We start from the raw sequence: 23,447 nt of genomic DNA on the forward strand, positions 1-23,447 counted from the left end.
CACCAAAAAAAAAAAGGTTGAGAAGTTAGAGGGTTGACATGTTGTGGGGTTGTTAACCAATGTCATAAAACAATGTGTACTATTGTTTCATGAGAAACTGTTTGTTCTGTAAGCCTTCACCTGAAGTACAATAAAAAAAAAAGGAAAACCAACTCTGTGTTTAAGTGCTTAAGCGTCTATGTTTACTCTTCTGTTTTGTCTTATTCCCCCTTTTTCTATCCTGACCTTCTCCCAAACTTGTAAAGACTTTTCTTTCTTTTTTCTCACATACATGCCCCTCCATCCAGAAATAGTATTGGTGGGATACGAAGAAGGGAAGTGTCATGATGAAATGGGGTGAGATGGAATGGAATGAGGAAGCAGGATCAAAGAGTTCTGTGGAGCATAACTTATGTTTAAACAGTGACCAACCAATGAAGAATTCTGAATTAAAGGAAAGGTAACTGTCAATTTAAGGTATTTTAGCACCACTATTTTGGAAACCCTGGTGGCATAGTGATTAAGAGTTTGGCTGGTAATCAAAAGATCGGCAGTTCAAATCTACCAGGTGCTCCTTGGAAACCCTACAGGGCAGTTCTACTCTGTCCTATAGGGTCACTATGAGTCAGAATCGACTGGACGGCAATGGGTTTTTTTTTTTTTTTTTTTTTTTTTTTTTGGTTTATTGTAACATTAGGGGCCCTCATAGTGTAGTGGTTAAATGTTCAGCTGCTAACCAAAAGGTCAGCAGTTCTAATCCACCAGCTGCTCCTCGGACACCTTAGGCGGCAGTTCTTCTCTGTCCTATAGGGTCGCTATGAGTCGGAATTGACTTCACGGCAACAGGTTTGGGTTTTTTTTTTCTTTTTTGACATGGGAGGAGCCCTGGTAGCGCAGTCGTTAAGTGCTTGGCTGCTAACTGAAAGGTCCGTGTTTCAAACCCACCAACCGCTCTGCGGGAGAAAGATGAGGCAGTCTGCTTCCTTAAACATTTACAGCCTTGGAAACCCTATGGGGCAGTTCTACTCTGTCCTGTAGGGTCACTATGAGTCCAAACAGACTATACGGCAACAGGTTTGGTTTTGAGTTTATTATAACATGAGTTAACGGACCTAAGATGTCTGACCTTATGTAATCAGATTAAACGGCTTCTTTTCTTGTCTTTTTATAGAGATGAGGATGGGCCGCCATCTGATATGAGTCTATCAGGCTTCTTGACAATTGTATTTTCTCACTGCAAATCAACAAATTTGCATTTGTTTGTAAATCCATCTCCTTTGTAGTGTCAATTAGTATGAACCTATCTCCCAGGCATTTTATCACCCTTGACTGAACCAAGAAAGCTGTTTCTCACTGGCCCTGAAATCATATCGTGTAGATATCCACGTATGCTGAAATCCAAATAATACTGATGGGAGAGATAAAAATGACTTTAAGTCTTTGTGCTTTATGGAGAGGCACCTGCACTATACATACTATATATTCTAGGAAAATGATTTGTATAATAAACAAATCTGTGGTTGGTTGGACAAGTGACTTTATTACAGAGCAATGGAATATTGTGTTATGTTCAGAACTTAGTGTAAAATATTTTGATTCTTAGTATTTAATCTTAATAATCAACGGATTTAATGGAAATAATAGCTAACGAAAAAAGATACTGTGTTCACAGAAATACTTCTTAAATTCTACTTTTAAATATTTTATTCCTTTCAGAATTCACACTGAGGCTTTATAGACATTGTAGGAGTAGTGACAACTGGAGGGCTAGATCCTACTGACTGATCCTAGATGATGAGTTTGCTGAGACTTAGAGTGAGGCCCTTGACATAAAGGAATAGTGTAAGGAGCAGAAAGTAACTGGCCTTGTTCCCTCCTTATTCAGTCAGTTTTGTTTTGCGTATTATGCTCTTGAAATGGGCTTTAAACAAAACCCTTTCGGATGGTGGTTTGCATTTTCAAGTTGCTTTCTTATTTATCATTTTAGTGCATCTAGAACAGTGGTAACTGCCCATTAATAATCGGAACATGGAATGTACGAGGTATGAATCTAGGAAAATTGGAAGTCGTCAAAAATGAAGTGGAATACATAAAGATTGACATCCTAGGCATTAGTGAGCTGAAATGGATTGGTATGGGCCATTTTGAATTGGACAATCATATGGTCTACTATGCTGGGAATGACATATTGAAGAGCAATGGCATTGCATTCATGGTCAAAAAGAACATTTCAAGATCTATCCTGAAGTACAAAGCTGTCAGTGATAGGATAATAGTCATATGCCTACAAGGAAGACCAGTTAATATGACTACTATTCAAATTTATGCACCAACCACTAATGCCAAAGATGAAGAAATTGAAGATTTTTATCAACTTCTGCAGTCTGAAATTGATCAAACATGCAATCAAGATGCATTGATAATTACTGGTGATTGGAATGCAAAAGTTGGAAACAAAGAAGGATCAGTAGTTGGAAAATATGGCCTTGGTGATAGAAACGATGGTGGAGATTGCAATTTGCTGAAGATAATTAAAAATCTGTTGCAGCAGTACATCAACAAGGAATTGCCAGAAATTCAAGCCAGATTCGGAAGAGGACGTGTTAAGAAAGATATCATTGCTGATGTCAGATGGATCTTGGCTGAAAGTAAAGAATACTGGAAAGATGTTTACCTGTGTTTTATTGATTATGCAAAGGCATTCCACTGTGTGGATCATAACAAATTATGGATAATATTGTGAAGAATGGAAATTCCAAAACATTTAATTGTGCTCATGTGGAATCTGTACGTAGACCCAGAGGCAGCCATTCGAACAGAACAAAGGGATATTCCATGTTTAAAATAGGGAAATTTGTGCATCAAGGTTGTATCTTTTCACCATACTTATTCAAGCTGTATGCTGAGCAAATAATCTGAGAAGCTGGACTATATGAAGAAGAAGCGGCATCAGGATTGGAGGAAGACTCATTAACAGCCTGTGGATATGCAGATGGCACCACCTTGTTTGCTGAAAGTGAAGAGGACTTGAAGAATTTACTGATGAAGATCAAAGACTACAACCTTCAATATAGATTACACCTTAACATAAAGAAAACAAAAATCTTCACAACTGGACCAATAAGCAACATAATGAAAAAAGAGAAAAGATTCAGGTTGTCAAAGATTTCATTTTACTTGGCTCCACAATCAACACCCATAGAAGCAGCAGCAAAAAATGAAATGACACATTGCATTGGGCAAATCTGCTGCAAAAGACCTCTTCAAAGTGTTAAAAAGCAAAGATATCACTTTGAGGATTAAGGTGCACCTGACTTAAGCCATGGTGTTTTCAATCCCTTCATATGCATGTGAAAGCTGGACAATGAATAAGGAAGACCGAAGAAGAATCTATGCCTTTGAATTATAGTGTTGGTGAAGAGTATTGAATATAACATGGACTGCCAGAAGAACAAACAAATCTGTTTTGGAAGATGTACAGCCAGAATTCTCCTTAGAAGCAAAGATGGCAAGACTTCTTCTCATGTACTTTGGACATGTTATCAGGATGGACTAGTCCCTTGAAAAGGACATCATGCTTGGTAAAGTAGAGGGTCAGCAAAAGAGAAGGACCGTGCAGTGTTTTTTTTATGTTGTACATACGGTTGCTATGAGTCTGGGGCGACTCATTGGCACCTAACAACAACTAACCAACTAAACGGAAGTCCCTGGTTGATGCAAACAGTTAAGTATGTGACTACTTGCTGAAAGGCTGATGATTCAATCCCACTCAGAAGCGACTCAGAAGACAGGCCTGGAAATCTGTTTCCAAAATGTCATAGCCTTGAAAACCCTACGGAGGACTTACATGCACACAGGGGGTTGCAATGAGTAGGAATTGACTTGACAGCAGCTAACAACAACAACCAACTAAACATCACATTTCTTGAGTAGTGTTTAACAAACTGGTGGCACAGTGGTTTAAAGCGTTCAACTGCTAACCGAAAGGTCAGCAGTTCTACCCCATCAGCTGCTTTGTGGGAGAAAGGTATGGCTGTCTGCTTCTGTAAAGATTTACAGCCTTGGAATCCTAAGGGCCAGTTCTACTATGTCCTATAGGGTCTCTATGAGTCAGAATCGACTCAACGGCAGTGGGTTTGGTTTTTTGGGCTTTATTTTACAAACTACACAAGCTTACTAGAGGTTCACCTTAGTTACATCTCCTATCTCATTTAGAAGCTCTGGTGGAGCAATGGTTAAGAGCTCAGCTGCTAAGTGAAAGGTTGGCTATTGGAACCCACCAGCTGCTCCATGGGAGAAAAGACCTGGCAATCTGCTCCCATAAAGATTGCAGCTTAGGAAACCCTATGGGGCAGTTCCACTGGGTCATACTGGGTCACTGTGAGTTGGAATCCACTCGACGGCACACAACAACATTGCATTTAATTTTCAAAATTATTTGGAATTATAACCTCCACCCACCAGTTAGTAACATCTGCATTAAATAATGATTCTGTCTCCTTGCCTATTATCGAGGATATTAAGAACACAGTGGTAGGCCAAAGTCAAAACCAAAAACCCATCACAACCACAATACTGAGCCCAGAATAACTAGATGGTACCCAGTTACCACCACTGGCTGCTCTGGCAGGGATCACAATAGAGGGTCCTGGACAGAGAGAGAAAAAACTGTAGAACAAAATTCAAATTTACAAAAAAAAAAAAGACCAGGCTTGCTGGTCTGACAGAGACTGGAGAAATCCCGAGAGTATGGCCCCCAGACACCATTTTAACTCAGTGCTGTAGATACTCTTGAGGTTCACCCTTCAGGCAAAGATTAGACAGGTCTATAGAGCCAACAATAACATACTAAGGGATGTGCTTCATAGTTCAATCATGTATATGAGACTAATGGGCACACCAGCCCGAAAGCAAAGACGAGAAGGCAGGAAGGGACAGGAAAACTGGATGAATGGAAACAGGGAAACTGAGGTGGAGAAGGGGAGAGTACTGACACATCACAGGGTTGGCAACCAATGTCACAAAACAATTTGTGTATTAACTGTTTAATGAGAAACAAATTTGCTCTGTAAACTCTCACCTAAATCACAATTAAAAAACAAAACAAAAGCCAAAAACCCATTGCCATCGAGTCGTTTCCAAGGAGTAGCTGTTGGACTCAAACTGCTGACCTTTTGGTTATCAGCCAAGCTTTTAACCACTACACTATCCCACCAGGGCTTCAGGCCAAAGTCAACCCTGTGAAATATGGCTACATCGCTCTCAGACCAACACTGATCAGGTATCATCCCCAAGCACGCTCCTGCCACCAATACAATGCCAGACTGTAACACCTATTGAGGACTTACCTTGCCCCAAGCCCTGGGCTAAGCTTGCCAAGAACACAAAGGTGAGTAAGACACGCTCCTTGCTCTAAGGAGCTTCAGTTAAGAAGAGCTAAGGCAAGTACATAAATAGCCATAATAGAGGCTTAGAAAAATAATTTTCAGTAAATTAATATAGTATAGTATTAGGCAGAAAACAATAAATTCTATAGTTAGACCATATTTTCCTTTTTTATTATGGAGTATGTTTTGTAAAATTTTAAATCATGCTGCAGAGCTCTTATCTTTACATAGGCAGCTTAATTCTTTCTTAATACTTGTGAGTCTCTTTACTGATATATTTCTAGATATAATCATGGGTTACTTTCAATTCACACTAGTCACTAAGAGCAGATACCTGAGGATCTTCTTGCCAGAGTTTCAATAATTTATTTCGTCCTGATAAGAATGTAATTTTGTTACTGTTTTCTGTAATACTCAGGTAAATAAGTTACAGTTTGCTTCCCACTCAAAGAGGTAAGGATATCAGATGACTGGATGGTCTTCTGTTTCCCTGTTGGATTCTTCTTTAGTGGAATCATGTGCCTTTGTTCCAAGACCTTCTTTCAACACTGCATAAAACTTCCCTTATCTGAGAACCTTCAGCTGTATGTCCAGCTTTTGTCATAATTGGCCCTGGAGACCTCACCTGCACTCAAACCTAATTTTTTTTTGTAAACCCTGTCTGTTGGAACATTTATATACGAACTATACATTGTTTCATTCCCACCTAGCCAGAAAAAAAAAATGTCTGAGATAAAATGAGCACCTACTTGAAACACTTTAACCAATCACCCCTACATATCTATTTATAAATCCTCACTTCCATTGCTGCCACTCCCTGCAGATTTTTCTAGCTTGGCTGTGGACCACATTTTCCTCCCTAGAAAACACTACTAGACATTCCTTCTTTGGTAGGCAGAAATCTAAGCTTGCCCCCAGGATTTTTACATGCTAGTGTACAAACCTTACATAATCGCCACCCCTTTAATGTGGGTGGGACCTATGAATATGAGAGGATTCACTCCGTGATTAGGTTACTAATCAGTTGACTTTCAGTTAATCAAAAAGGAGATTATCTTGGGGGTGGGGCTAACCTAATTAGTTAAGCCCTTTAAAAGTCTAGATGTCAGAGAAACAAGTCAGAAAGATTTGAAGAGACAGATATTTCTCCTGATGGCCTGGGAAAAAGCAAACAGCCATGCTATAAGAGGAGTGGGTCATGTGGCAAGGACCTGAGGGCAGCCTCTAGGAGCCAAAAGTAGTCCCTGGCCGACAGGCAGCAAGAAAACGGGACTTCAGTCACAACCACAAGGAACTAAATTCTGCTAATAACCAATGATCTTGGAAGAGGATCCCGAGCCTCAGATGCTATCACAGTCCTGGCTGACACCTTGAGCAGAGGACCCAACGAACTCATACCTAGACACCAGACTCATAGAAACTGAAGAAATAAGTGGGTGTTGTTTTAAGTTTGTGGTAATTTGTTATGCAGCAATAGAAAATTAATACATGTTCTTTCATCCTTTTTCTGTTTTTATTGATGATGACTGCCTAATGGAGGCCAAAAAAATCTGATTAAAAGTTTTAACACAATACTGTATACTCAGTATTCTATTGAAATGTTTTTCCAAGGCTACCACCAATTGCCTCTTCATGAACATCATTCTCTTTGATCCTTTGGAAACATTTGAAACTAATGCTCACATCCTTTCTTAAAACTACTCTTTTGGCTTCCATAATACTACAAAATTTTGTTTTGTTTTCTTTCTATCTCTCTTTGATACTCTTTTGATCTTTCCTTTATTATTTTCATTTTACAGATAAGAAAACAATATCATAGAAGTTAACTAACTTATCCAGGGTCACACAGCTAGTAAGTGGAGAAACCATGATTCAAACTCAGACCTATCCTGGCTCAGAGGCTATTGTGTTTTTGCCACTATATCCACATTGACATTGCTTCAGTAGAAAAAATTAAGCTGAGTTTTTCTCCTTTCTTGAAGGAGGAGTGGTTTAGTATACTAAAAATAAGTGCTCACGTAACGGGGACTTTGCTATAAATAAGAGATGATATAGAATAAAACTAAAAATAATCTCAAAGTGAAATTCAGAGATGATGGATCCATAAGGGAAGGTAAAATTGTTTGACTTCATCTTTCACCAAGTCTTCCCATACTCAAACAAGGTAGTTCTCAAGTTCTTCTCTATAACCATACAATGAGTGGTATCTGTTTGGTACTACCTCAGTCTACATAGATCTTGCAGATTGAAAATTCAACATAGCTAGCAAGAAATACAAGCAAGGGAAGAAAAAGGACAATTACAAATAGTTAGATAGATGGTCAGTAAATAAGACAAGAAACAAAATGTGTCTTTCCCATTGCAGTGTATTGCAGAATGTAGAATAAGTCCTCTGCTACTTACGTGTGTCTCATTCCTATTTAAAAACCTAAACTAAGATTTTCTATTTGGACATTTTTTTCAGATTCTAAAAAATAACTAAGATTTATAACCTTAGTGTGGAATTTTTCGGGGAGATTAAATAACTATAGTCCTTTTGCCCTCTCATAATGTGAAATGAAGAGATTTTCTTCTACCTGCTCAACACCATTGCCCAAATCTACCTTTCAAAAGGTATATTTTTTAAACCAAAAAACTAACCTTAAAATAAACTATGATCTCCTTCCTCTCATTTTGAATTTTTCCATTATATTTCTACAGTTTGGAAAGCAAAGTAGGCTCAGTGTAAATTTTCACTCTCCCCTAATGTGGACAATTTTGGTCCTCCAGGTCCTTAATAATGCAAATAAATGAGTCCTTTTCCCTCAAACAAAAGACTAGTGATTTGTTTTACTTCAGCAAAGTGCTATCAGTAATATAAAGTCCCCAAATTTAGATTAATACAGCTGCTCTTATATTTTGAAAATTTTTCTCACAGTCTTCTGGGAACCCCATTCAGAATTAAGGTCATCTCCTAAGATAATTTTTAGAATCCAGAAGCATGAAAGCAAACAAATTCCCACCCCTTATCCTGCTGGTGAAAGTTGTCCCTGGCATCTCCCCTAATAAGGGTTGTTGGATACCTCAGGTACACTTGACTTCCTCCCAGGACATTATTTATAAGGAAATTTTTTAAAGCTTGTGATTTTTTTTAGTTTATATAAATAATAATGTGAAAATAGTGTTTCATTGCTCAAAAGATGGTTCAGGTGGGGCAGGGCTGGACAATGGTGGTGGATGGAGGGGAAGTGGGAATGATGGCTACTTGTAAATGATGAGAAGGTGACATAAAAAGAAGTTGAACTTTAGTACGTACTTCAAGGTATGGTCTCAGGACAAAATAGCACATCTGAAAAACAAGAATATTGGCTGACTTTGGTGAGTCATTATACTACACTCAAGGGAGATGTCTGCCAAAATAATCAGAATTTTAAGCTAACATGTTAGGGCAACTGTGTTCCTGAACCAAGTTTTCCTAAGAGTCACTATTCCATTACTTTAAGCTTTCTACCTTCTACAGCATATCTTAAATAATTGCACATCAAAAAGTGGCCACACGCTGTTCCAAGGTTCTCTTTCTGAGAGCCCTAAGCTATCCTTAATAGTGGATTTCTCCTTTCTCCAGATAGTAAGACTTCTTTGGCCTCTGTCAGTCTTACTTTTCTCTATGGGACAGAAGATTGAATAGGAGGCTAGGGTCAGATTGTGGAGTGGGCTGCCTGAAATATAAAATTGAGACTTGATTACAGTCATTTGTAGGTTATTGAGTAAAAGACAGGGTGAAACCAAGGGCTATGGATGACTAGTCTTGCAGTGGTGTGCAAGATAATTTTGATGAGAAAAAGCCCCAAAGTTAAGGGGACATGAAAGACTACTCCAGGAATTATACACATTTCAGCATGGCTGAAACAAGATGCGTGTGAACAGCAGAAGGCTATTGTAAGTCATATATGTTTAAGACAATGAGAGTCAGAACTGAATAAGCAGCAGGAGAAATGAAGAGGAATAGAGAGAAGAAAGAATAGTCAAAACTTGGTACCAGATTGGATAAAGTTTAGCTGGAACCGGGGCAAAATTGGAAATGAGTCAGATCCCTCCTCCCTTCACTCCCAGCTTCCTGTATCTGTGCTGTTTTCTCCATCTGTAATTTTAACTTCAGCATCTTCAGGTCTTAAATATCCAATGTCTTCTTGCTCTTTTCCTTTTTCTCCCATCAGCTTTAACAAAACCCTCCCAGACTTCTTCCAACTAACTGAGATGACAGGGTCTGATAAATTTGGAGCTTGACTCTCCTAAATACAATATCACTTTAACAGGAATCAAAGTCTCTTAGAAGCTCTGCCAAATAGATTTCAGGCATCAGCTAAGATACAGATGACTGAATCATTGGTCCTGGATACCTGAAGCCATGTGATCAAGTAGAAATAGGTACTTTATATAAGGGATGATAAAGAAGGAACTATCAAAGATGAAGAGTTTTTTTCTCTTAGAAGACCTGAAGAATAGTGATCCTACTGTCAAAAGCAGAGATGTTGTAACTTGTAAAACAAAAAGGATTGGGAAAAGAACCTGTGAGCCCTGGCAAGTGGGACAACTTATAAAAAATTAGCACTTAATTTAGAAACTACTGTCCAGTCTAAGACTATCGTGCTGCTTAGAAGGCCTAACCATCCCTGTATACTGAGCACGGTTGATACATTCAAAAAGGAATGAAGTGAATCTTTCCTTCAGATGTTCATTTGGAACAAATGTAGCTCAGGGAACACCTAATAGTCCTAAACCAAGCTCTCAAACAACTTATGTCCGTGTTCCTCTTCAGTAAAGCCATAAATCTCTTATCCTGCTTAGCTCTTTTTTTTCCAGGACCAAGATGAAAACTAAACCAAGCAAAAAACAAAACAAAATGGAAACAAAAAGCACATACCCTCATCTTTATAAATTTACAGAATGTCAGACTGGAAGAAAATTTAGAGAGCATATAATCCAACTCTGTTATATTACAGATAAGTGAAGAGATCTCGGAGATTGGAAGTAATGTTCCCAAAATCTTACAATCAATCATCCACCAGAATCAGAGGTACAATCTAGAGCTTAGGCCTACCAGTTCCATGAATTTTCCACCAGGCCCACTTCCTTTCTCCATGAAAGGATTCTCTCTGATTTTGATATCAATGAAATGACAATTCAAATCAATCAATATTTAAAGGCACTGTACTATGCATAGCAGGTGACACATACATGTTATTGTCCTTTCAGTCTAGTGATACTGGTTTGGGAAGGATGGAGAAATGAAAACTGAATGACCGCAGATATGACTATGACACAAAGCAATAAACGAAAATTATCAAGAAAGGGCAAACAAAATATTGTAGGAGTTCAAAGAAGAGAAATATTAAATTGGGTTGAGAAGATCAGGAATGGCTTTTTGTTTGACTAGGCACAAAAAAGAGGCACTATTACTATCTTCATTTAGTAGAAGACACCAGCTTGGGGACTACCTAGGGATACCTGGGGATCACCAGGTCTAACTGGATCTCACTTGGAAAGTACATATATAATCAGATTGCAGCAATAATAAAGTTGATGGTATATGAATTGGAAACTAATATGCTTATAATATCTCTGGGCTCTCTTATTTACCTCATTCACTGGAGATTGGCCATGTTCAATAGAGGCTGAGGGCTGATGGAAAGAGAGTATCCTCTAGTTTATAAGAATAGGGTCTCCATGAATGTTTATTGACCTGAACTGAATTGAACTTAAGATAAACCAAGTAAAAAAATCTGTGTAACCTCTTATTTAAACAAGTGAAATCAGAAGTCATACATCCAGACTTTCACTTAATCACCTCTCCTTCACCCACTCAATCACCCAGATAAGAATGGTAGAGTCTTTTGGCAGAAGTGTCTTGTCAGAGACAAGAATCCTCAAAGAATCTGAAAAGGAAAGAGGGGCAAGGAGTGAAAGTATCAAGTTCCTGCTATGTGCAAAGCTCAGAATTTTTTAAAGAAGCTATAGAAGACCCCTCAGAATCCCAAACTTGAGAAAACATTACACTGTTGCCCAGACAATGCGATGTTCACTCATTTGTGCATATTACCAAAAACCAAACCAATTGCCATCAAGTTGACTGCAAGTCATGGTGAGCCTATGTGTGTCAGAGTAGAACTGTCTTCCATAAGGTTTTCAATGGCTGATTGCCAGGCCTTTCTTCTGAGGCACCTCTAGGTGGATGCAAACGTCCAAACGTTTGATTAGCAGTCAAGTGTGTTAACCATTTGCACCACTGAAGGACTCCTGTGCGTGTAAAGATTTGGCTAAATTGTAATTGCACAGCCACCATGGAAATGGATAATTAGTACATTAGTATCCTAGTACGTCTCATAGATGGGTCTTAGAAATTCATAAACTTTCTTTCTTGTTTCATGCTATGACAAGCTCCCTGATCTTCTAAACAAAAAAACTGTGACAGAACCAAAGTTAATTTTATCCATAGGTAAGATGAATGGAATCATATAATTTCAGAACCAGAAAGGATTTTTAACACTCAACATTCACTTAGTGCACCTTTATTAATGTACAGAGACCTAGGACAAGTTTTAAAAAAAAAGTTTACTGCCTGAGTAACAAGATATAAAAGTCAAATCTGCTTGACTAATTCTCCACCTGCAACACACATTTCACCCAAACTGCTAGTGTGAGGTTACCTATGCTAGCTTCTTACCTAGAAAAGGGGTGAAAATTCAGACAGGTGGGAGAAATTGGAGACCTGAAAAATTATTACCTGAGTACAGGGTGGATTCAAAGAGCAATACTGTAGCTGAAGCTTCAAGTTCCTACTTTCAAAACTTGACTATGTTTTATATTCTTGCACATCTTTTATTTTCCTTTTGATTTCTAATATTTTTTCTCAGTAGAGTTCCTTTGGAAAGTTCCAGGCTGTTCCTACTTGCTAAAAATAAACTAGAAGAGAGTTTTTATTTTGCTGGCACTTGGACCACAGAAAATGGAAAAGTTGCCAGCCTCTGGTGATCTTGCAAACAGGGATGAAACTTGCCACAGAGCAACAAAAATTTAGAGGAAAATTGTCCAAGCTTCTAATGTTTAAAGAAAGCCTTTCTCTGCTCATTCCTTGGAGATTTTTTTATACTTTGTTATATTCTCTGATATAGTTTAATTGAAGGTACATACACTCATGAAAAGTTAACTATAAAAGCAACATAACAGTTAATATCTGAAGATACATAATATATGCCAAATTAGTGATATAAATAATAAATGTTGTTATGAGTTTATAAGGAGAAGAGTCTAAGATCCTTTAAGCCATCCTTCACTTCAAGGAAAACTGTCCTTAAGCCATCCCAGACAGATATACTTGACATTTTAATGTTGTAATTCCCTAGCAAACTAGATTCTTGAATGTGAACTTCCAAATTATTTCCTCCTTGACTGTTTAGAAGAGAAAATCAGGGAAATATCATGATTTCATAGAGAGAGGAGAGGTTTATAATACTGTGTTCATCTTTAGGTACAGAAATTACGTGCACACAGCAGCAAATATCTGTGTTCAGAGCTGGTCTGTACTTCAAGTTTTCCCCCTGGGGATATAAAACTGGATGGAGGGAAAAGAAAGAGGCATGCAATTCAGTGTCATTAAAGCTTTCAACTCCCATCTTATACCCTGGATCTGTGTTTAAGACTGTTAAGCTCCCATGACCTTTCTGGACTGCTCCTAAACTCTTTAACTTCCTTTTTAATCTTATGAATTCAGCTTGGACTTCCTCTGATATTGTACCATAAGAAGACTGACCACTAACCAGGGACATTTGTGAAGGTGATTGCAATTCCATCAAGAGGTATGGCTCCATTTTCAAAATGAACCTTGCCTTTTCAACTTACTAATTATCTTAACAGAGTAACTTCCTTTATCATTTATACTAAAACAAAATTAGTTCCATTTATGTTTGTACTTGCTTATGTTAATGAATTAATGACCCTTTTGTTTTGTGCTAAAAATGTCTCTTATCATATTGTATTGAACCAATTCACTTTTTTGTGCCATCGCTGCTTTCTACCACCAGATTATGAGATGTTTGAATGCAGAGATGGGGGTTAGGAATCTCTATATCCACATAGTGTGGGTCACATTGTGGGAGAATCTCATTAAATTCTATACAAATTAAATTAAATGCTGTTTAAGATAAGTAAAGCTAATGAGTGGCTTGGACAGAATGATCTGTACGTCTCTAAACCAAAAAAACCTGTTGCCTTCGAGTGAATTCCAACTCACAGCAACCCTATAGGACAGCATAAAACTGCCCCATAGGGTTTCCAAAGAGCAACTGGTGGATTCAAACTGCCTACCTTTCTGGTTAGCAGCTTTAGCTTGTTGTAGCTCTTAACCACTGCACCACCAGGGTTAGGATTCATTAATTGCTTGAAAGTTTTACAGGCTTCTTTTTATGGTCTAATATAAGTGATTGCCTTGACTTATAGCTGTAAATAAACAATTGAACCTAAATAGCAAAATTTCTAGAAAAGCTTGTTTTGTTCAGTAAGGGTTGGGAAGTGTATTAGTAAGACTAAAGATCATATGTCTCTTTACATGTTTTCATTATTTATCACTTTTATTTGGCATCTTTCATTCAAAGAACTGGAAATTTCAAAATTATTTATAATATTTAAGAGACTTAAATAAAATAAATGATTAGTCTGTCAATGGTATAGTTGTGCTTTAACCTTATGATTAGCCTTATGATTTATTACCGTCCTTAATACTTGAGGAAGCAATTTACTTACAGAATAACTTCAGGCTCTGAGGCTGTAAAGGTTTTAAATTATATTAGAATTAGAACATAACTGTAAAGATTTAAATGATAATACCTTCAAATGATAAACTTGTTTCATCATTCATATACTCATTCACTAAATTAACACTTATTGAGTAATTATGGGCAAGGTACATATGTGCTAGGTCTTGTGTGGGATGGCTTTTTATATGTAAACAAGAGGACTGGCATTGCAGTCATCCTCAAAAACAACATTTCAAGATCTATCTTTAGTACAATGATGTTAGTGACAAGGATAATATCCATAAGCCTACAAGGAAGACTCATTAACAACCTGTGATATGCACATGACACAACCTTGCTTGCTGAAAGTGAAGAGGACTTGAAGCACCTACTGATGAAGATCAAAGACCACAGCCTTCAGTATGGATTATACCACAACATAAAGAAAATAAAAATCCCCACAACTGGGCCAATAAGCAACATCACGATAAATGGAGAAAATATTGAAGTTGTAAAGGATTTCATTTTACTTGGATCCACAATCAATGCCCATGGAAGCAACAGTCAAGAAATCCAATGACACATTGTATTGGGTAAATCTGCTGCAAAAGACCTCTTTAAAGTGTTAAAAAGCAAAGATGTCACTTTAAGGACTCAAGTGCACCTGACCCAAGCCATGGTGTTTTCAATCACCTCATACGCACATGAAAGCTGGACAATGAATAAGGAAGACCGAAGAAGAATTGATGCCTTCGAATTATGATTTTGGCGAAGAGTATTGAATACACCATGGACTGCCAGAAGAACGAACAAATCTGTCTTGAAAGAAGTACAGCCAGAATGCTTGTTAGAAGCAAGGATGGCAAGATTTCGTCTAAAATACTTTGGACATGTTTTCAGGAGGGACCGGTGCCTGGAGAAGGACATCAGGCTTAGTAGAGTAGAGGGTCAACGAAAGAGAGGAAGACTCTCTACGAGATGGATTAACACAGCAGCTGCAACAATAAGTTCAAGCATAAAAACAATTGTGAGGACAGCGCATGACCACCAGTGTTTTGTTCTGTTGTACATAGGGTCACTATGAGTTGGAACTGACTTGATGGCACCTAACAACAACAAGAAAGATCAGTTAATATAACTATTATTCAAATTTACTCACCAGCCACTAATGCCAAAGATTAAGAAATTGAAGATTTTTAACAACTTCTGCAGTCTGAAATTGATCAAATATACAATCAAGATGTATTGATAATTACTGGTGATTGGAATGTGAAAGCTGGAAACAAAGCAGAAGGATCAGTAGTTGGAAAATATGGCCTTGGTGATACAAATGACGTGAGATCACATGAGAGAATTTTGCAAGACCAACGACTAATTCATTGTAGACACCTTTTTTCAACAACATAAATTGGAACTATACACATGAACCTCACCAGATGGAATACACAGGAGTCAAATCGACTACATCTGTGGAAAGAGATGATGGAAAAGTTCAATATCATCAGTCAGAACAAGGCCGGGGAAAACTGCGGAACAGACCATCAATTGCTCATATGCAAGTTCAAGTTGAAGCTGAAGAAAATTAAAACAAGTCCACGAGAGTCAAAGTATGACCTTGAGTATATCCCACCAGAATTTAGAGACCATCTCAAGAATAGATGTGATGCATTGAACATTAATGACCAAAGACCAGATAGGTTGTGGGATGACATCAAGGACATCATAACTAAGGAAAGCAAAAGGTCATTAAAAAGACAGGAAAGAAAGAAAAGACCAAAATGGATGCTAGAAGAGACTCTGAAACTTGCTGTTGAACATAGATCAGCAAAAGTGAATGCAGGAAATGAAGTAAAAGAGCTGAACAGATTTCAGATGGTGACTCAAGAAGGCAAAGTAAGGTATTATATAGAAATGTGCAAAGACCTGGAGGTACAAAACCAAAAGGAAAGAACACTCTATGGGTTTCTCAAGCTGAAAGAACTGAAGAAAAAATTCAAGCCTTGAGTTGCAATATTGAGGAATTATATGGGCAAAATATTGAATGACTTAGGAAGCATCAAAAGAGGTCGGAAGGAATACACAGAGTCACTGCACCAAAAAGAATTTGTTTATATTCAACCATTTCAGGAGGTAGCATATGATCAAGAACCCATGGTAGTGAAGGAAGAAGTCCAAGTTGCATTGAAGGCATTGGCGAAAACAAGGCTCCAGGAATTGATGGAATAACAATTGGGATGTTTCAACAAACAGATGCAGTACTGGAGGTGCTCACTTTTCTATGCCAAGAAATTTGGAAGACAGCTACCTGGCCAAGAGGCTGGAAGAGATCCATATCTGTGCCCATTCCAAAGAAAGGTGATCCAACAGAATGCGGAAATTATCGAGCAATATCATTAATATCACACGCAAGTAAAACTTTGCTGAAGATAATTCAAAAATTGTTGCAGCAGTACATCAACAGGGAACTGCCATAAATTCAAGCCAGATTCAGAAGAGGACATGGAACCAGGGATATCATTGCTGATGTCAGATGGACCTTGGCTGAAAGCAGAGACTATCAGAAAGATGTTTACCTGTGGTGTTTTTGTTTTTTTTTTTTTACTATGCAAAAGCATTCAGCTGTGTGGATCATAACAAATTATGGATAACATTGTGAAAAACGGAAATTCCGAAACACTTAACTATGCTCACGTGGAACCTGTACATAGACCAAGAGGCAGTTGTTCAAACAGAACAGGGGGATATTGCATGATTTAAAATCAGGAAAGTTGTGTGTCAGGGTTGTATCCTTTCACCATACTTATTCAATCTGTATGCTGAGCAAATAAGGCAAGAAGCTGGACTATATGAAGAAGAAGGGGGCATCAGGGTTGGAGGAAGACTCATTAACAACCTTCGATATGCAGATGACACAATCTTGTTTGCTGAAAGTGAAGAGGACTTGAAGCACTTACTGATGAAGTTCAAAGACTACATCCTTCAATATGGATTGCACCTCAACATAAAGAAAACGAAAATCTTCACAACTGGACCAATAAGCAACATCATGACCAATGGAGAAAAGATTGAAGTTGTTAAAGATTTCATTTTACTTGGATCCACACTCAACGCCCATGTCAAGAAATCAAATGACATATTGCATTGGTCAAATCTGCTACGAAAGACCTTTCTAAAGTGTTAAAAGAGCAAAGATGTCACTTTGAGGACTAAGGCATGCCTGACTCAAGCCATGGTTTCAATCACCTCATATGCATGCAAAAGCTGGACAATGAATAAAGAAGAAAGAAGAAGAATTAATGCCTTTTAATTATGGTTTTGGTGAAGAATATTGACTATACTATGGACCTCCAGAAGAACAAACAAATCTGTCTTGGAAGAAGTACAGTCAGAATGCTCATTAGAAGGAAGGATGGTAAGACTTGGACTTACTTTGGACACATTATCAGGAGTGACCAGTCCCTGGAGAAGGACATCATGCTTGGTAAAGTAGAGGGTCAGTGAAAGAAAGAAAGATCCTCAATGAGATGGACTGACACAGTGGCTGCGATGATGAGCTTAAGCATAGCAATGATTGTGAGGATGGCATTGGACCAGGCAGTGTTTCATTCTGTCGGACATAAGGTTGCTATGTGTTGGAGGTGACTGGAGGGCACCTAACAACAACAGCAAGAGACAGTCTGATAGGAAAGATAACATTTGTATAAAAATCATTGATACAAGATAGATTTAAAGTGCCCTAGAAGTCCAACAAGTAGCACTGCTGGCGCAACAGTTAAGTGCTGGGCTGCTAAACAAAATGTTGGTGGTTCGAACTCACCCAGCTACTCCACAAGAGAAAGACCCCAAGATCTGCTTCCAAAAGATTGCTGCCAAGAAAACTTTATGGTGGCAGTTCTGCTTTGTTACATGGATTTGCTATGAGTCGGAATTGACTCAACAGCGCCCACCAACAACAACAGAAGTTCAACAAAGAAATTACCTTGGAAGAGGCTGAGGGAAGGCTTGGTCAAGAAGATGTAATTTGAGCCAAGGGATTATTAAATTTTACATAAGCATAGATGGAGGAAAGGACACTTCCAGAAGAAGAAATACCATGGAAAAAGACAAAAAAGGAGACAGGCAGATGGGAAAACATGCAGTACATGTCCCTGGACGAGCAAAATAGTTGTTTTATTAAACTATAGGACGTGCAAAGGGCAGAAGTGAGAGAAAATCTGGAAAAGGTAAGATGCAGCCAGATTGTAGAGAGCCTTAAATATCAGGTCAAGAGGTCTGGATTTTATTCTGAAGGCAATGGGGAACGATTGAAGGTTTTAGAGCAATGGCATGATATAATTGAAAGCTGTAATATGAAAAATTATTCTGGAAAGAGTTTGTAGCAGGATGGATGCAGAAATGATGATAGTAGGAAGGAATGATAAGAATTATTAAATCTTTTTCAAATGTGATTCTTCAAAGGCTGTGTCAGAAATCTCAACAGCACCATCTAGTGCCTCACAACATACTATTGTCCAGTTTGGAGAAAACACCTAATACAGGACAGACAAAAAAGAATGGATCAACTATAGGCATTTTCCCTTTTTACCACAATTGCACTTCAGTTCAGAGAACCAATAATGGAAGAGGCAGATAACTGGGAAGCACACTGAGAAATAATGCAGAGGTTGGGAATAGTGTTTCCTGTTGTGTTTTAAAAGTATGCATAGTGACACTATGAAATGAAATATTAGGAATTCCTGTAATTTATGGTCTGGTAAAAATTAACAAGTTTTTTTTTTTTTATATATTATAGGCACTGCACCAAGCAGACATTCTTAGGGAAACATGGATGATGTCATAAATATGACAGTGTCTTCTGCTAGTAATAACACTTGTGGTGACACTATTGATGACTTCCGCAATCAAGTATATTCCACGTTGTATTCTGTGATCTCCATTGTGGGCTTCTTTGGCAATGGTTTTGTGCTCTATGTTCTCATAAAAACATATCATGAGAAGTCAGCCTTCCAAGTATACATGATTAATTTAGCAGTGGCAGATCTACTGTGTGTGTGTACACTGCCTCTCCGCGTGGCCTATTATGTTCATAAAGGCATTTGGCTCTTTGGTGACTTTTTGTGCCGCTTCAGCACTTATGCCTTGTATGTCAACCTCTACTGTAGCATCTTCTTTATGACAGCCATGAGCTTTTTCCGGTGTGTTGCAATTGTTTTCCCTGTCCAGAACATTAATTTGGTTACACAGAAAAAAGCCAGATTTGTGTGTGTTGGCATTTGGATTTTTGTGATTTTGACCAGTTCTCCATTTTTAATGAGGAGATCTTACAAAGATGAGAAAAACAATACCAAGTGCTTTGAGCCTCCACAAGACAGTCAGGCTAAAAATTATGTTTTGATCTTACATTATGTGTCATTGTTTTTCGGCTTCATCATCCCTTTTGTTATTATAATGGTCTGTTACACAATGATCATTTTAACCTTACTGAAAAATTCAATGAAAAAAAATCTGTCAAGTCGTAAAAAAGCTGTAGGAATGATCATAGTCGTGACAGCTGCCTTTTTGATCAGCTTCATGCCATATCATATTCAACGCACCATCCACATTCATTTTTTACACAATGAAACTCAACCCTGTGATTCTGTCCTTAGAATGCAGAAGTCAGTGGTCATAACCTTGTCTCTGGCTGCATTAAATTGTTGCTTTGACCCTCTCCTATATTTCTTTTCAGGGGGGAACTTTAGAAGAAGGTTGTCTACATTTAGAAAACATTCTTTATCCAGCATGACTTATGTACCCAAGAAGAAGTCCTCCATGCCAGAAAAAGGAGAAGAAATATGTATAGTTTAAACCCATTTCCAGTGTAAACCAATGAGAATTCCCCCCAAACAAGTATTTTCTCAAACTATTTACAATGAAAATAAGAATGTTTATTAATAATTTACAAATACATAACTGAAGATGTGCACCTATAAATCTATTTCATTTATGCATCCACATTATTAGAAGTCATAAAGATATTTTAAGTGTTAAAAATTCATTCTACAACTATGAACTGAATTCGACATGGAATAAATGGTGGGTTTTTTGTTGCTATTGTTGTTCGTTTTGTTTTATTTTTTTACCATTCACCAATAGGTGGAGAATGTTTCTGTCTCTGCACTGTAAAAAATGGGTCTGAGATCAAGGTTTTCTCCCTCAAATAAAAGCTTTACAAGGTATAAGAACTAGACTTTTAAAATCTAAAATTAGCAAATAGTTCTCAATTATCCCAATGTGTCCCTTTGTATGCATGCCATCAGATGAGAATTGAAGATGCCCTAGGAGCTACATAAAATATACTGTCATCTTTTTCCTTTGTAGTACTGACTGGCTAGGCTAAGAAGGGCCATTTCTTTCAGAAGAGAATGTGCAAGTGTTATACTAATATTCAGCCAAACAGCCTTAAAGGATCTGTGCAATGTACAATCTGGAATCTGAGGAAGATAAACCTGGTTAAAGGCCAGTTTGCCAATTTTCTACTTCACCTATCTCAGGCCCCCAAAAGACAGTGGTGGAGTTTTTTGTTGATCATTGAGGTTCCCATAAAGAATTCTCCCTCTTGTACAACATACAATCCTTCCTTAAGAAGCCAGACAACTGGCACTCCCCTATATGAACAGAAGCAATTAAAAAAGTATCTGGAGAATAGGAAAATGAGTTTACTTTTCTACATGTCTATTACTAGGATCGAAATTAACTACAATGGATTTCTGAAGAAAAATTTAAATGTCCATGTTCCAAACTGTTTTAAGAAGTGCATATGTTTATGTCTATGTGTATAGCTATGTGTATGAGATTTTTCCTATGATATGCATTTATTGGTGAAAGTTCATTATAAGCTTCATTAAAGTTTTATACTTTTAAATTTTTATTGGCATGTTGATAGAAATATCAAGGATGATTACAGTGGTTTTTATATTATAGTAGAATCTTTGTTCTTGAAACAGCAACAACTTGGTTATGACTGAAATATAATACTCATGGGCAAGCTTTTGCTGAAGTGTTGTCTGTTCCTTAATTCTGTGTTTCAAAAGACACATTAGCTCAGAGAAAATAAATGATAATGGTGAAGAAAAAGGAAACCTGTGAAAGAAGTTCTATCTGAGTCTGCCACATGTATGTTATTTCTATTTCACTTCTGCTGTTGCAGTCTCTTGGGAAAAAATCACAAGACATAAAGAGAAAGGCCCTCTGAGGCACAGTAATAACTAGTGAACATTTATTTTGATTTAAGAAACTTGAGACTTGGAAGTATCTATTCTTGGACCTTATACCATCTTTCCCTTGCTCAAGACAAAGATCAAACATAATATTTATCATAAAAGTCAGTTCTCATTTGTTAAGCTTTCTGCTACCCAAATCCACTGCCATCGAGTGAATTCCAACTCATGGCGACCCTATAAAACAGAACAGAACTGCCCCATAGGGTTTTCAAGGCTGTAATCTTTACGGAAGCAGACTGCCACATCGTTCTTCTGTGGAGCGGCTGCTGGATTCGAACCGCCAACCTTTCTGTTAGCAGTCGAGTGCTTAACCACTGCACCACCAGGGCTCCCTAGTGAGCAGTACACTGTGGTAGAAGAGCGCGACATTGGAAGACAGAAGACCAGGATATTAATCTGGTCTCTATTACTTAGGAGGGAGGATGGTGAGACTGTCTCATGCACTTTGGACATGTTATCAGGAGGGACCAGTCCTTGGAGACAGACATCATGCTCGGTAAAGTAGAGGGTCAGCGAAAGAGAGGAAGACCCTCAACGAGACAGATTGACACAGTGGTTGCAACGACGGGCTCAAACAAAGCAACGATTATGAAGATGGCACAGGACTGAGCATTGTTTTGTTCTGCTGTACATAGGGCCATTATAAGTCGGAACCAACTCAAGGGCACCTAACAACAACAATTACTTACTAGTGGTGTGACCTTAAGCAAGTCATATAAACTCTCTGACCCTCAGCTTCCTCGTTTGTAAAATGGGAACACTAATATGTGTCTTTCCTTTCCTATGGGACATTTTTGATGGTTAAATAAGATCATGTATGTTAAAGTTTTACCTTAAATTTATACTGTGTGATAAAATTTTTAAATATTTGGGGATGGTTTTGTTACTTAAATATACTGATTCATATTTACTACAGAAATTCTCAATTTTGAAGGAATTAGAAAACAACAAAAATAGGCCCGTAGTTAAATTTTATTGCACACAAAAGAATCTTGTTGCTTACTCATTCCCACCACCAGATTTTTTCCTATGTTTTAGTCTGGGTTCTCTAGAGGAGCAAACCAGTGAAATATACATATGTATGTGTATATATATATGTATATATTTACTTCAAGGAAATGGCTCACACAGCTGTAGGGGCTGGCAAAGTCTGAAATCCATGGGTCCAGCAGCAGGCTTACAGGGTTGCAGGGGCTGGCAAATCCAAAATCTGCAGGTCAGGTGGCAGGCAGGAGACTTCTGCACTCTCACATCCCAAGAACCAGAGGTCAAGCGATAAGAAGAGTGCAGGGTCGAGGGGAGCGAGCTTTGCCAGAACATCTTTTTATATACTGGAGGCAGGCAACATCCCCAAAGGAACACCCATTTCACCTGATTGGCTGCTCACATCAGATCACCAAATGGAAGGTGATTACATTATGGAAGAGCACCTAGTCCAGTGGTCTACCAAACCACTGAGAATCATAGCCTAACTAAGTTGACACATAACGTAAACCATCACAGCCTATGTTCTCCATTATACTCACAGTTCCACTCCTTCCCACACAGAAATATACCATTAATATCCCTCAATACAGAGAGAATGCCCTTCAATAAAGCCAGCTTTTACTAAGAAATCTGCATGCTGAAGAAATCTCCAAAAGATATTTAAATTTGTTTTTCCCATCTTTGCTTAAATACACCGTGTCATCCAAGATACCAATGATTTGTTTCCATGATAGACGCTGTGATGTCACAAGTCACATCATGATGTCATCTCAGGATCCCTTAGGCGCCTGACCAGGAAAGACAGTCTCTTGTTTTGAATACAGATATTCCTGCTAATGAGGAACACTGGCAGGGAGAAGAAGAAGGCCACTCCAAAAAAGATAAATGCGGCAGATGGAGGGCCAAATTCTGCATGGAGATCTTGAATATAACACAGGAGATTCAGCCAAAATTTGTCTCTGAGTTTTTCAGTAATGGTCACTTGTAAGTCACTATGAATTTGCTCTTCTTTAATGTCTTATGTATTTATAGGCTATACCACACTGTTTAATACTTATTCT

The 23,447-nt window shown here is 38.0% G+C and overlaps 1 protein-coding gene across 3 annotated transcripts in view; it reads left to right on the forward strand.

Annotated features, from left to right (window-relative positions):
- Nucleotides 1–21,608, forward strand: part of CYSLTR1 (cysteinyl leukotriene receptor 1) — a 43,847-nt gene extending 22,239 nt beyond the window's left edge. Inside the window, exons 1-4 of one of the 3 annotated variants that reach the window (XM_023733616.1) lie at nucleotides 5,785–5,819; nucleotides 7,166–7,218; nucleotides 13,117–13,201; nucleotides 18,930–21,608. In XM_023733616.1, the coding sequence (XP_023589384.1) occupies nucleotides 18,962–19,984 (1,023 nt within the window). In that variant the 5' untranslated portion in view covers nucleotides 5,785–5,819; nucleotides 7,166–7,218; nucleotides 13,117–13,201; nucleotides 18,930–18,961 and the 3' untranslated portion in view covers nucleotides 19,985–21,608. Of the gene's footprint in view, nucleotides 1–5,196; nucleotides 5,369–5,784; nucleotides 5,820–7,165; nucleotides 7,219–13,116; nucleotides 13,202–18,929 lie in introns of those variants that run through there. The other 2 variants (XM_023733615.1, XM_023733614.1) reach the window with 2 other exon arrangements.
- The last annotated feature ends 1,839 nt before the right edge of the window (nucleotides 21,609–23,447 follow it).

Source organism: Trichechus manatus, unplaced genomic scaffold (genome assembly GCF_000243295.1).
Source record: "Trichechus manatus latirostris isolate Lorelei unplaced genomic scaffold, TriManLat1.0 scaffold00060, whole genome shotgun sequence".
NCBI classification, from domain to species: domain Eukaryota; kingdom Metazoa; phylum Chordata; class Mammalia; order Sirenia; family Trichechidae; genus Trichechus; species Trichechus manatus.